Here is a 15,600-nt window from a genome sequence, read left to right as displayed (position 1 = left end):
ATCTCTCCTTCAGGTCCAGTGGCTTTGGTGGCTTCCAGGCAATGAATGGGTCTTGGAACCTCTCCAAAGCTGCCCTTGTCACATAGAACCTCCTGCCCACCTTCCACTCAACCAACCCTTCACGGTGATATGCGGTGGGTGGCGGCTTTCTCCCTCTTTGCTCTTCCACCCAAATATGGGGAGAATCAGGGGTCTGTCTTTAATTTTGTTTGATCTTTTGATTTTAGATTTGCTTTTGAATAGATAGTATAGTCAGATGGTTTGAAACCCAGAAAGTATTGAAAGATATATAATAGAAAGTCTTTTTTTCTCCTTGTCCTCCATCTGCCAAGTTCCCACCTCCCCTAGAATAAGTAGCTTTATTTACATATAACTTACATGCCGTGAAATTCACCTGTGTAAAGTGTACAAGTCTGTGTTTTTGGTATATTTACAGAGTTGTGCAACCATCCCCGTAAGCTAATTTTAGAACATTTCGATGACCCCAAAAAGAAACTTTGTCAGTCTTCATTCCTCCCTAGCCCCAGGCTAATCTACTCTCTGTCTCTATAGATTTGCCTATTTTGGACATTTTCCATAAATGGAATCATATGTGGTGTATTGTGACTAGCTGTTTCCACTTGGCATAATGTTTTCAAGGGCCGTCCAAGTTGTAGCAGGTATCAGTACTTCCTTCAGTTTTGTGGCTAAATCACATTCCATTTTATGGATATATCATGTGGCTTATCCAGTCATCGGTGGATGGACATTTGGGATGTTTCTACTTTTTGTCACTGTGATTATTAACAATGCTTCTATGAACTTTTGGGTTTAAGTTTTAAGTGAACATGTCTTCTTTTCTCTTAGACGGATACCTACAAGTGGAATTGCTGGGTCATATGATACATTCTATGTTTAACATTTAAAGGAACTGCCAAATGCTTTCCAAAGTGGCTGCACTATTTTATAATTCACTTCAGGCACGAAGGTTCTGATTTCTCCACGTCTTCACTGACGCTTGTCATTGACCGTCTTTCTCATTCTAGCCATCCCAGGGGGTGTGAGGTGGTATCTCACTGTGGTTTGGATTTGCATTTCCCTAGTGACAAATGATGTTGAGCATCTTTTGCATGTGCTTTTTGGCCATTTATATGTTTTTTGGGGGAAAATGTCTATGGAAATAGTCCATATAAAAATTGGGTTATTTGTCTTTTCATTATTCTGTTATAAGCATTCTTTATGTATTTTGGATACAAGCTCCTTATGAGGTATAAGATTTGTAACTATTTTCTCCAAGTTTGTGGATTGTCTTTTTACTTTCTTCATGATTTTCTTTGGAGCACAAAAGTTTTCATTTTGATTAAGTTCAATTTTGATCAATCTTCTCTTCTATCACATGCAAATTTGGTGTCATTGCCTAGCCCCAAATCATGAAGATTTAATTCTATGTTTTCTTCTATGAGTTCTGTGGTTTTAGCTCTTACATGTAAGTCTATGATCTACTTGGATTTAATGTTTGTGTGTGGTGTGAGATAACAGTCCAAATTCATTCTTTTGTACGTGAATACCCAGTTGACCCAGCAATATTTTTGAAAACACTATTCTTTCTCCCATTGAATTGTCTGGGTATCCTTGTTGAAAATCCATTGATCATAACTGTTAGGCTTTATTTTTGAACTCTCAATTTCATTCTATTGATTTATACCTGTCTTGATGCCAGTACCACCCTTTTTTTTTTTTTTTTTTGAGACGGAATCTTGCTGTGTGGCCCAGGCTGGAGTGCAGTGGCGCGATCTCGGCTCACTGCAAGCTCCACCTCCCAGGTTCACGCCATTCTCCCGCCTCAGCCTCCGAGTAGCTGGGACTACAGGCGCCCGCCACCACGCCCGGCTAGTTTTTTGTATTTTTGGTAGAGACGGGATTTCACCATGTTAGCCAGGATGGTCTCGATCTCCTGACCTTGTGATCCACCCTCCTCGGCCTCCCAAAGTGCTGGGATTACAGGCTTGAGCCACCGCGCCCGGCCCACCCTATCTTAATTAGCATTGTATTGCAATAAGTTTTGAAGTAGGGAACCGTGAGTCTTCCAACTATGCTTTGTTTTCTTTCAATCCATGAGCATGGGATGGCTTTCCATTTATTTAAATCTTTAATTTCCTTCAGCAATGTTTTTTAGTTTTCATGTATGTCTCTCATTTCTTTTATTAATTTTTTTCTTAAATATTTTCTTTAAAATAGTGTTTTTGGTTTCTTATTTATTTATTTTTTTAATTTTTTTTTGGAGACAGAGTTGCCCAGGCTGGAGTGCAGAGGCACCATCTCTGCTCACTGCAAGCTCTGCCTCCCAGGTTTGCGCCATTCTCCTGCCTCAGCCTCTCGAATAGCTGGGACCACAGCACCCGCCACCACACCTGGCTAATTTTTTTTTTTTTTTTTTTGTATTTTTAGTAGAGATGGGTTTTGCTGTGTTAGCCAGGATGGTCTCGATCTCCTGACCTCGTGATCTGCCAGCTTCAGCCTCCCAAAGTGCTGGGATTACAGGTGTGAGCCACTGTGCCCGGCCTGGTTTCTTATTTGTAACAGAATTTTTTTATGCATACATGACCATTTACAAATATGATTAGAACTTTCCCCTTTTTTCAAAAATAACCTCCAAAACAAAAACAGGGCCTATGAGCCATGCCATTATATACCTTGTTTTGTTTTTGTTTTTTTAGTTAATATGTCTTGCTGTTCTTTCCATAGCAACATACAGAGAGCTTCCTCATTACTTTTGTTGATAGCTATATAACAATCTAGTGTATAAATGTACTGTAATTTACTCAGTCAATCCCTGCTGATGGATATTGGGTTACTTTTAATCTTCTGCTATTACAAATGTTGCTGCAATTGGCCAGATGTGGTGGCTCACACCTGTAATTCCAGCACTTTGAAAGTCTGAGGCAGGCAGATCACCTGAGGTCAGGAGTTCCAGACCAGCCTGGCCAACATGGTGAAACCCTATCTCTACTAAAAATACAAAAATTAGCCAGGCATGCTGGTAGGTGCCTGTAATCCCAGCTACTCGGGAGACTGAGGTAGGAGAATTGCTTGAACCCAGGAGGCAGAAGTTTCAGTGAGCTGAGATCACACCACTGCACTCCAGCCTAGGAGACGGAATGAGACTCCATCTCAAAAGAAAAAAAAAAAAAAAGAAAGAAAGAGGAAAAAAAACACACAAAAAGCAAATGTTGTGCTCACCTTGGCAGCACATATACTAAAAAAAAAATATTACTGCAGTAAATTTATAATTTCACACTTCAGGATAAATTTCAAAGTTTAATCACTGGGTCAGTGGGTAAATCCATCAGTAATTTTGACAAATGTTGTCAAATTACCCTCCATGGGGGTTATTTCTATTTACTCTCCTTTCGTAATGAATAAGAATGCCACTCTCCCCACAGGCTCTGCCAATAGAAGGTTCTATTAAGCTTTTGGAGTTTTACCAATCTCAGGGTGAAGATGGTATCAGTGTAGTTTGAATTTGCCTGTCTCTTTTGAATGAGACATCCTTATGTTGTATTTCCCTGTCTGTGAACTGTCTATTCATGTCCTTTGCCCGTTTTTCTCATGGGTAGCTGATCTTTATTTTTCTGTTTATTCTTTAGATCTTTAGATCTGAGTTGCAAAGGTTTTGTGCCTGTTTTTCATATGTCTTTGGACTTGGGTGTTTGTTGTCATAAAGAAGTTTTGTTGTTGTTGTTTTTGTTTGTTTGTTTGTTTGCTTGCTTTGTTTTGTTTTTGAGATGGAGTTTCACTCTGTCGTTCAGGCTGGAGTGCAGTGGTGCAATCTCAGCTCACTGCAACTTCCCCCTCCTGGGTTCAAGCAATTCTCCTGCCTCAGCCTCCTGAGTAGCTGGGATTACAGGTGCACACCACCATGCCCAGCTAATTTTTGTATTTCTAGTAAAGACAAGGTTTCACCATATTGGTTAAATTGACCTGGAACTCCTGACCTCAGGTGATCCACCCACCTCGGGCTCCAAAGTGCTGGGATTACAGGCAGGAGCTGCTGTGTCCAGCCGAAAAAGTTTTTTTGTTTGCCTGTTGTTTTGTGGATTCTATGTTATGCATCTTTTCTTTTATGGATTTTGGGTCATAGAAAGGCCTTTCACAATTTGATGATGGAAAACAGTTATGAAATGGTTTCTTCTCTATTAAATTTACATATTTTTATTCTTTTCACATTTAAATATTTTATTGGGTTGCTTTTTGATATGAGGGAAATTATTTCCTGTGCTCGTTTCTGGCCCAGTCACTTTGTGCCAAGAATCTTTTCTTCTGAGGGTTGAAAGCAACAGCTAGGACTTTCCCCTTTCCTCATCAAGGCACCTCTCCTTGCGTCCTCCCTGGATGAAGGAGATGCAGGCAGGGAGGGAGCTGCTGCTGAAACTCAATACGATCCCTGCCCAGCTGTCTATCAGGCACAGTGCAAGAATGTGGCTTGCTTTTCCTTCCACAGGTCTTTACTGAGGACAACTATATACAAGGAATCCAGCTACTGATTAGCATTTATCCAGCACCTGCTGTGTGCCTGCTGTCATGGAAGGCACTGGATTCAGAGACGAATGAGATAGTAGGGGGAGGCAGAATGGCTACACCCTGAAATGTCACATTACCAAGAAATGTCACCCAGCAGTGGGTGCTGGGAGTTCAGGTTCTGGGAGTAGTTCTCCTGGCCCAGAGTACTAATTTGATGCTACTGTCATTATTAATGATTATCATTGGCTGGGCACAGGGGATCACACCTGTTGTCTTAGCTACTTGGAAAACTGAGGGGAGGGAATCACTTGAACCCAGGAGTTCAAGGCTGCAGTGAGCTATGATTGCACCACTGTAATTTTGTAGAAACAGAGCAAGACCCTGTCTCTATAAAAGAAAATTTAATTATCACTAATATTAAAATTATTTTATATTATCATAAAATGATAACTATTAACCCATTATATTTCACACTATTTATATTTATACTAGCAGCCATATCTTGGGCCAGTTACATGCTTGTCATGTACACACCCTTGAGAAGATCTACAAAAGAAAGCCTAGAATCCCCATTTGACAGGTCAGGAAAACTGAGGTTGTGCACAGCCTGAGTCCTTCCCAAGATGACTCAGCCGTGCTTTCCCCACCGTGGGCACTTCACTCCGGCACACTCTGGGTCACCAAACCGTGGCGAATCTGTTTTCAACATGAGCTGACAGGAGGTGAAAATTATGATGGGTGGAAGTGGCTGTCCCCATTTCACAAACAGAAAACTGAGAAGGTGACTTGACCAGTTCTCCCAGGACCTAACTAAGTTCTTCTTCCTTTAGAACCAGCATGGGAGCCTGGGCGTGGTGGCTCATGCCTGTCATCCCAGCACTTTGGGAGGCCAAGGCAGGCAGATCACCTGAGGTCAGGGGTTCGAGATCAGTCTGACCAACATGGCGAAACCCCATCTACTAAAAATACAAAAATTAGCTGGGTGTGGTGGCACACACCTGTAATCCCAGCTACTCGGGAGGCTGAGGCAGGAGAATCGCTTGAACTCAGGAGGCAGAGGTTGCAGTGAGCTGAGATCTCACCACTGCACTCCAGCCTGGGGAACAAGAGTGAAACTCCATCTCAAAAAAGAAAAAAACAAACAAACAAAAAGCATGGGGATGGTGGACTCCCAACCCTGAACATCTCTGAAGGTTCATTCTGAGTGGAGATGGGAGCACCCACGGTGGTCTATTGCAAAATACAACTCACAGAAACCAAAAGCCATCTTTTCCTCCTCCTCCTTCCTTCTCCTCCCCTTCTCTTCCCTGTCTTCTTCATCTCTCTTCTTTTTCCCTTCTTCTCCTCTTCTGCCTCCTCTTCCTCATTCTTCTTTTCCTGCTCCATTTCTTCTTCCTCCTCCTTCCTGGTTAGCAGAAGCTAGGTTGTAAGGTCACCATCCATTCCCATGCACGTCCCTCAGGTCTCAGGCTGCAGCCTCATCGGGGCACACACCCTGTCTCTGCATGCTGGAATCCTCTCCTGTCCCCACCCCACTGGTGAGCTCAACTCATAGCCCCCAGCCCTAGTTTGCAATCAGTGTTTGCTTGAAAGACTGCATGAGAAAGGCCGGGTGCTGTGGCTCACGCCTGTAATCCCAGCACTTTGGGAGGCCAAGGCAGGTGGATCACGAGGTCAGGAGATCGAGACCATCCTGGCCAACACGGTGAAACCCCGTCTCTACTAAAAATACAAAAAAATTAGCCAGGCATGGTGGCGGGCGTCTGTAGTCCCAGCTACTCGGGAGGCTGAGAAAGGAGAATGGCATGAATCCGGGAGGCAGAACTTGCAGTGAGCAGAGATGGCGCCACTGCATGCCAGCCTGGGCGACAGAGCGAGACTCTGTCTCAAAAAAAAAAAAGCAAAAACAAAACAAAACAAAAAACTAGATAAGAAATTCCTCCTATCTGCCAAGCTTTTACTGTTCCTTCTCTTCTAGCCACATCTACAGGTTTTCTTGGTGAAATTGTAAAGGGCAAGAACGAGGAGCCGACCCCTCCCCTCAACCCTGTTCCTTCACTCCTGCACAGAACCCTCCCCACCAAGGAGGAAAAGATGGAGTTGGCCCACGCAAACAGGAATTGGCCCCTAAAAGTTTTGTTTTCTCGATCCAGGTGTGGGCCTTGTCCAGTACAATACTCCTTATCACAGGAAGCGGCAATATTAACAAGGGCAGCAGCTCAGGGGGTTGCCTTTACTATCATGCTCAATACTGTACTAGGGACCTGCCATGCATATGCTGCTCGCGGTGATTCTGTGAGTAACAACAGCATCCTCATTTTACAGGGGAGGACACTGGGTCTCCAAGAGGGGAAGTTGTGCCCGAGGTCACACAGCGAGGAGTACCAGCCCCATGACTCACAGCCCAGGGTTCCCAAGCAGGGCTGCCCCGTGGCTTTCCCCAGGCTCATCCCCAAAGTGGCTCAGAATCTGGTCCACTCCCTCTGCTGGTCCTTGACTTGTCCATTTTAGACGCTCTGGATTGATTTCCCACTTTCTGAGGTGAGAACTTAACTTGGACGTCACTATCTGTGTGCATGCAGCCTCCCCTCCCCAGGCCCCCAGTGAAGTAGGGGTGCGTGTTCAGTTGGAGTCAAGATAGACCTGCTGGCTGCCGGCTCTGCCCCAGAAAGTCAACTCCTCTGCAGTTCTGTTCTCCCGGCTCTCCTTCCTCTCTCCTAGAAAGCCTGTTTTTGCCTTTGTTCGCTGACAATGGTCTAATGGCTCTCACAGTGAGTAAACTCTTTTACAGAAGGAATAATTCCAAGTCTCCACCTTATTCATTGACTCAGATGGTTCATTTATTTATGACAATGTAAATATTGCCCACAGCTGAGCTGCTATTCATGTCCCATGATTACCTTTCTTTTCTTTCTTTCTTTCTTTTTTTTGTGGGGGGAGACCGAGTCTCACTCTGTGGCCCAGGCTGGAGTGCAGTGGCATAATCTTAGCTCACTGCAACCTCTGTCTCCTGGTTTCAAGTGATTCTCCTGCCTCAGCTTGTCAAGTAGCTGAGATTACAGGCATGCACCACCACAAGCAGCTAATTTTCGTATTTTCAGTGAAGACGGGGTTTCACCATATTGGCCAGGCTGGTCTCGAACTCCTGACCTCAAATGATCCACCTGCCTCAGCCTCCCAAAGTGATTGGATAACAGGCATGAGCCACCATACCTGGCTTACTTTTCTTTTCTTAGTGATGTCTTCTGTTTCCCTGGAGTTGGTAACTCCTCTGTTTTCTATGCATGTAGTTCATCTCCAGCTCTGGGACAAATCCACCCTGTCAGTTGGTCAGACATCCTCACTTACCTATCACTTCTGTGTTTTCACTGGTGACGTTTACCCTTCTTCCATTTTAGCTGGAATAGAGTACCCTCTAGACCTCCAAGCAGCTGTCACTGGGGAAGTCCTTCACCATCATTCCGAGAATGCCCACCTCCCCCTCTCCGCTGAGAGGGGTCCTGTTCTTCACCACCCCTGATTTTTTTTTGTCCGCTCCCCAGATTCAGTGGAGCACGTCCTCCAGTAGCTTCCAAGATCTTGCATGTCTGAGAAAGTCTTTATTCTACCTCGCACTTGATAGATAACAATGTTCTAGACTGAAAATAACTTTCTATCATAAACTTTAAGGCATTGCTCCATTTTCTGCTTACTTTCTGCTTTCTACTTCCACTTTTTGCTGGTAAAATATATATAATGAAACTTTGACCATTTTAATCATGATGACGTATTCAATTAAGTGGCACTACGTACATGCACAAGCACCACTATCTATATCCAAAACCTTTTTACAGCCCCAGACAGAAATTCTGAACCCATTAATCAATTAGCCTGCCTGTGCTAACCTCTATTTTACTCTCTAACTCTATGAATTTGCCTCTTCTACTTCCCTCAGGTAAGGGGAATTGTACAATATTTTTCTCTATATGACTGTCTTATTTCACTTAGCATAATATCTTCAAAGTTTATCCATGTTGTAGCATGTATAAGTATTCCATTCATTTTAATATCATCATAGTATCCCGCTGTGTACCTGTAACATATTTTCTTCATCCATTCATATGCTGATAAATGATTGGACTGTTTCCACCTTTGGCTGTTGCAAATATGCTGTTCTGAATGTTGGGGTACAAGTACCTGTTTGCATCCCTGTTTCAGTTCTTTTGGATATTTACTTAGGAGTGGAATTACTGGGTCATGTGGTAGTTTTATGTTTGTCTTTTGAAGGAACTGCCAGACTTTTCCACAGCTGTTGCTCTGTTATACATTCCCATGAGCAGTGCCTTCACATCCACATTCTTCACGTCTCCAACGCTGCTTATTTTCCATTTTTAAATAATAGCCATCCTAATGGGTGTGAAATGATATCTTATTGTGGTTTTGATTTGCATTTCCCTAATGACTAATGATGTTGAGCATCTTTTCTTGTGCTTATTGACCACTTGAATGTTTTATTTGGAGAAATGCTGATTCAAGCCTTTTGCTCAGCTTTGACTTGAGTTGTTTGGTTTTTTGTTGTTGAGTTTTAGGAGTTCTTTATATATTCTGGATATTACTCCCACATCAGATATATGATTTGAAGATATTTTCTCCCATCCTGTGAGTTGTCTTTTCACTCTCTCAATAGTGTCCTTTGGTGCACAAAAGTTTTAAATTTTGATGAAGTCCAATTTATCTAGTTTTTTCCTTTCATTGCCTATGCCTTTGGTGCTGTATCCAAGATATCATTGTCAAATTTAGTGCATGGAGATTTCCCGCTATGTTTTCTTCCGAAAGTTTTATAGTTTTAGCCCTTAGTCCGTTTTGAGTTATTTTTTGTATGTGGTGTTAGGGAAGCATTCAACTTCATTCTCTTGTATGTGATTATCAAATTTTTCCAGTATCATTTGTGGAAGACTGTCCTTTTCCCCACTGAATAGAATTGTTAGGGTTTTCTACATATAACATTGGGTTACCTGTGATAAGAGATAATCTTATGCTCTCCTTTCCACTGTGGATACTTTTATTTCTTTTTCTTGTCTAAGTGCTCTGGCTAGTGCTCCTGGTGCTATGTTGAAGAGAAGTGGCAAATATGTGTATCCTGGCCTTGCTCTGATCTTAGGGGAAAGCTTTCTCTTTCACCATTGAGAATGTGGGATTCTCAAATATGGCCTTTATCATGATAGGAAAGTTACTTTGTATTCCTAGTTTCTTGAGTGTTTTTATCATTAAAAAAATTTGGATTTAGTCAAGCACTTTTTCTGCATCAATTGAGATGATCATTTAGTTTTACTATTCATTTCTTTAGTGTGGTGCATTTTACTAGTTGATAAAATGTATGTTGAACTACCATTGCACTCCAGAAATAAATCCCACTTGGTTATGGTGAATAAACTTTTAATGTGCCATTGAGTTCAATTTGCATACATAAGGCATATTGGTGTGTAATTTTCTCTCCTTGTGACATCTTTATTGTGATTTTGTATTAGTGTAATCCTGACCTCGTGAATGAGTTAGGAAGTGTTCTTTCCTCTTTGATTTTTGGGAAGAGTTTCAGAAGAATTGGTGTTCATTCCTTTTTAAATGTTTTGGTAGAATTCAAAAGCAATCTTGTCCTGAGCTTGTCACTGATAGGTTTCTGATTACTGATTCAATCTTGTTATAAGTGTATCCACATTTTCTATTTCTTCATTTGTCAGTTTTGGTAGACTGTGTGTTTCTAAGAATATGTCCATTTTTATCTATGTTATCAAATTTGGTGTACCATTGTGCATAGCATTCTTTTATAATCCTTTTTATTTCTGTAAAATAAGTAATAAAGTTCTTAATGTCATTTCTGATTTTAATAATATGAGTCATCTCTCTTTTTCATAGTCAATCTACCTAAAGGTTTGTCAATTTTGTTGATCTTTGCAAAGAGCCAGCTTTTGTTTTGTTGATTTTCTCTACTGTTTTTTCATTCTCTGTTATTGATCTCTGCTCTAGTCTTCATTATTTCTTTCCTTATGCTGTTTTTAGATTTGGTTTGTTCTTCTATTTTTATTTCCTCAAGGTATATAATTAGGTTATGATTTAGTCATGATCAGGTTATGATTCTTCTTTTTCAGTGTATGTATTTGCATTATTTTCCCTCTTTGCATTGCTTTTGTTGTATTTCACAACTTTTGGTATGTTGTATTTTCATTTTCATTTGTCTCAAGATATTTTATAATTTCCCTTGTCATTTCTTCTTCGACCAATTTGTTGTTGAAGAGTGTGTTGTTTAATTTACACATATTTGTGAATTTTCCAGTTTTCCTTCTGCTATTGATCTGTAGGTTTATACCATTATGATCAGAAAAGAAACTTTGAATAATTTTAGTTTTAAAAAATTAAAAGTTTTTAAATTTTAGCATTGTTTTGTGGCTGAACATAAGGTCTATCCTGGAGAATGTTCCATGTGCACTTGAAAAGAATGTGTATTCTGCTGTTGTTGCATTGAGCATTGTCTATATGTCCGTGATGTCTAATTGGTTTATAGTGTTCTTGATGTCCTCTATTTTCTTATTTAATCTGTCTAGTTGTTCTGTCTTATTACTGAAAGTGAGGTACTGAAATATCCCAATATTAGTGTAGGACTATCTATTTCTCCGTTCAATTCCGTCAATTTTTGTTCCATATATTTTGGAATCCTGTCATTAGGTGTGTATATTTATAATTGTTACATCTTTATGCTGTATCCCCTTTATTAATATATATTGTCCTTTGTCTTTTGTAAACTTTTTGTGATTTAAAGTCTGTTTTGTCCGACAGTAGTATAGCTGCCCCAGCTCTCTTCTGGTTACTATTTTCATGAAATACCTTTTCCCATTCTTTTACTTTCAACTTCTATTTTACCACTATTTTACTCATTGTCTATTAAATCATATAGGAAAAAAATTGGAGTTACAAACCATGCAAAATGTAAAGTAATTCTGGCTTTGTATTATTTTTTTTTAATCTAAAATAAGTCTCTTATACACAGAATATACATAAAGCCTGTGGGTTTTTAAATCCAATCTGCCAATTTTTTTTTTTTTTGAGATGGAGTCTCGCTCTGTCGCCCAGGCTGGAGTGCAGTGGCGCAATCTCGGCTCACTGCAAGCTCCGCCTCCCGGGTTCACGTCATTCTCCGGCCTCAGCCTCCTGAGTAGCTGGGACTACAGGCGACCGCCACCACGCCTGGCTAATTTTGTTTTTGTATTTTTAGTAGAGACGGGGTTTCACCGTGTTAGCCAGGATGGTCTTGATCTCCTGACCTTGTGATCCACCCCCCTCAACCTCCCAAAGTGCTGGGATTACAGGCGTCAGCCACTGCGCCCGGCCCAATTTTGTTTTTACTAGCAGAGTTTAGTTCATTTACATTTAACATGATTACTGATAAAGATTTACTTCAGTCATTTATATATTTGTTTTATGTATGTCTTATATGTTTTTGTTTCTTCAATTACTTCATTTTTGTATTTTGTTGATTTTTTTTGTAGTGGGCCACTTTGAGTCCCCTTTTCTTTCTTTTTCTATACATATTTTAGTTATTGGGGATTACAATTAATATCTTAAACTTATGACACCCTAGTTTGAATAATATCAACTTCGTTTCAGTGGGTCATAAGAGCTTTGTTCCTATATTTCTCTGCCTTTCCCTTTATATTGTTATTGTCACATATTGCATCTTTGTACATTCTATTGTCACTAACATAGGTTTGTAATCACTGTTTTACTCATTACCTATTAAATCATATAGGAAAAAAGTAGGAATTACAAACCATGCAAATGTAAAATAATTCTAGCTTTTATATTTATTTATTTACCTTTATATTTACTTCACTTTTTCTTATGGCTTCAAGGTACCATCGAGAGTACTTTTATTTCAGCATGAAAGACTCCCTTTAGCATTTCTTGTAGTGCAGTCCTCAGATTTTGTTTATCTGGAAATGTCTTAATTTCTCCTTCATTATTGAAAGGTGATTTAAAAGCATATACAATTCCTGGTTGACAGCTTATTGTTTTCTTTCAGGACTTTAAATATATCATTACACTACCTTCTGGCTGGTTTCTTAGGAGAAATCAGCTGTTACCGTATTGAGGATCCTTTGTACACAAGAAGTTGCTTCTCTCTTGCTGCCTTCGCAATTCTGTCTGGCCTTGGGTTTCCTCAATTTTATTGTAATATGTCTTGGTGTGGGTTTCTTTGAGGTTTTCATGCATCAAATTTATTGAGATTCCTGAATGAGTATATTCACATGTTTTTTCAGATTTGGGATGTCTGGGGCCATTATTCCTTCAAATACTTTTTCTGCCGTTTTGTCTCTTCTCCTTCTGTAACTTCTATGAGCCTATGTTAGTACATTTGGCTCTGTTCAATTTTCCTCAATCTTTTTTCATTCTTGTTACACAGACAATTACTTCAATTGTTTTCTCTAAAGATAAACTTAAAAGTTCACCGATCCCTTTTTCTGCTTGCTTAAATTTGCTGATAAACCCCGTCCATTAAGGTTCGTATTTCACTTTTTGGACTTTTCCATTCCAGAACTTCTGTATATTTTTTAAACTACTTTTAGAGCATTTTTAGGCTCATGGAAAAATTTAGCAAAAGCACAGAGAGTTCCCACATCCCTGTCCACATCCCCCGGCACAGTCTCCTCAACTATCAACATCCTAAACCAGATGGTGCATTTGTTACAATCAGTGAGCTTATACTGACACATCATTATCATTTGAAGTCTGAAGTTTATGTTGGGGTTCACTCTCAGTGTGGTACATGGCTTTGAACAAATGTACATGGACATGTGTCCACCATTGGAGTAGCTTACAGAGTAGCTTCACTGCCCTAAAAATCCTCTGTGCTCCACCTACTCATCCCTCCTGTCCTCCAACCCCTGGGAATCACTGATCTTTTTATTGTCTCCATAGTTTTTGACTTTTCCAGAATGTCATGGAGTTGAAATCATACAGTAGACTTTTTAGCTTTGTTTCTCTCACTTAGTAATATGCATTTAAGGTTACTCCATGTCTGTTAATGCCCTGATAGCTCATTTTTAAGTATTGAATAACAGTCCATTGTTTGAATATACCACACTTGATTCATACATTTACGGACTGAAGGACATTTTGGTTGCTTTCCAAGTTTTGGTTCCTTTTTTACCACTTCTGTCTCTTTACCACGCACTCATTGTGTTCATACAACATTTTCCTGACTTCCGTTAGTTCTTTGTCTATGGTTTCCTTAAGCTCATTGAACATACTTAGCACAAATCTTGATTTCACACATTTGACTAGTAATACCAATATATAGACTTTCCTGAAAATGGTTTCTGTCAGAGTCTGTATTTCCTGTAAATGTGGCAAAACTGCTGCTGCTTTGTATGCTTTGTAATTTTTTTTTGAGACCTGGACATTTTGAGTGTTGTGTTGTGGTGACTGGAAATCTAACTTTACCAAACTCCTCAAGGATTCTGAACCTTGCCTTTTAAGGGCTGAAGCTATCTGTTTGCGACTTTTCCAAACTTTCAGTTTTGAGCTTTGTTTTTTCCCAACTTTAATTTCTATTTTTGCACAGTATGTATTCCTTGTTGTGTGTAGTCACTGAAGTTTCTGTTCTTTTATCTCTGCAGTCAACTAGTGACCTGACAAAGATTTCCTTAAATGCTTGGCTCCCAGACCAGAGAAGGATACTTTCTCTTTAAATCCTCTGGAAGCCACTTCAGTCTTTGGGGGTTGAAACAATGTCCTTTGGGCTGGCCCCTCAGTGGTCACAGGCGGTCATCAGCAATCAGAACCCACAACCCTAATATTTGGAGGACAAGGGTCCTTCTTGCTTATCCTGGCTCCAGCAAGCGGCACTGCTGTGGAATAGTAGCCACTACCATGTGATAGGCTGACATTCCTAAAATTTACCATCAAGCTCTCCCCTGGACAACTCTAGAATTCCCAAATAGTGACTTCAGATAGTGGCTGGCAGCTCTGTAGTCGTTTAGCAGGAGGCACAGATTCCCAGAGCTTGCCACTCTACTGCTTTCCTCCTTGTCACTCCTCACATCCCAGGATTGCTTTTGAGATGTCGGGACTTTGTAACTAACAGAGTTTTATGGGTAGCCTGCTTGTTCTCAAGAAGGTTTAAAAAAAAAAAAAAAGAACAAATACATGTCTTGCAAAATGCTTTTAAACTTTTTTTTTTTTTTTTTTTTTTTTTGAGACAGAGTCTCGCTCTGTCACCCAGGCTGGAGCGCAGTGGCGTGATCTCGGCTTCCTGCAAGCTCTGCCTCCTGGGTTCACGCCATTCTGCCTCAGTCTCCCGAGTAGCTGGGACTACAGGTGCCTGCTACCACACCCGGCTAATTTTTCATATTATTATTATTATTTTTAGTAAAGACAGGGTTTCACCATGTTAGCCAGGATGGTCTCGATCTCCTGATGTCGTGATCCGCCCGCCTCGGCCTCCCAAAGTGCTGGGATTACAGGCATGAGCCACCTTGCCCGGCCGCTTTTAAACATTTTTAAGGAGAAGTTATTGGGGGAAGCAAATGTCATGAAATCAGGAAAGGGTAGAGAAGGTGATGCTTGCACACAGTGGAAGACTCACAGTAACACAAAACCAGACACACAGAGAGCACCCACATGGATGAGTCTCAGGCACCACGTGGGGGGACAAAACCAGACATGGAAGTTCCAGAAGGGGCAATATTAGCCTATGGGGCTAACAACAGAACAGTAGCTGCCTCTAGAAGTGGGCATTGGGTGGGAGGGGACCCCAGGGAGTCTTCAGGGGTGCAGGAAATATTCTACATCTCAATGTGGGCTATAATGACACAGGTGCATACATACATCAAATGTCACCAAGCTGTATTCTTCCACTTTTTGCACACTTTACACACACACACATCATTGTGGTTGTTTCATACTTCAGTTAAAAAAGAAAATGGAAAGGAAATTGACATTTCTTGGTTCTTGCTGTGTGCTAGGCACTGACTTGGTCTGCTTTTAATTAATCATTCATTTCATGAGCACGTACTATGTCCGAAGTATTGTCTAGGTTCTGAGGACTCAGCAATTAACAAGAAAAAT

At 40.6% G+C, this 15,600-nt stretch overlaps 1 protein-coding gene across 5 annotated transcripts in view; it reads left to right on the top strand.

Moving 5' to 3' along the window:
* TNFRSF13B (TNF receptor superfamily member 13B) overlaps positions 1-15,600 on the top strand; it is a 31,459-nt gene that overhangs the window by 2,244 nt on the left and 13,615 nt on the right. The window contains exon 2 of one of the 5 annotated variants that reach the window (XM_077970456.1): positions 6,826-7,041. The exons of 2 other annotated variants lie outside the window; for them this stretch is intronic. Coding sequence is in view for 1 of the 3 variants with exons in the window: in XM_077970454.1 (XP_077826580.1) it covers positions 629-659 (31 nt within the window). In the remaining 2 variants the exon portion in view is untranslated. Of the gene's footprint in view, positions 1-552; positions 660-6,825; positions 7,272-15,600 lie in introns of those variants that run through there. 2 more of the 5 variants (XM_077970454.1, XM_077970457.1) reach the window with 2 other exon arrangements.

Source organism: Macaca mulatta, chromosome 16 (assembly GCF_049350105.2).
Source record: "Macaca mulatta isolate MMU2019108-1 chromosome 16, T2T-MMU8v2.0, whole genome shotgun sequence".
NCBI classification, from domain to species: Eukaryota; Metazoa; Chordata; class Mammalia; order Primates; family Cercopithecidae; genus Macaca; species Macaca mulatta.
Note: the sequence above shows the minus strand (reverse complement) of the source record. Positions and strands in the feature narration are given on the sequence as shown.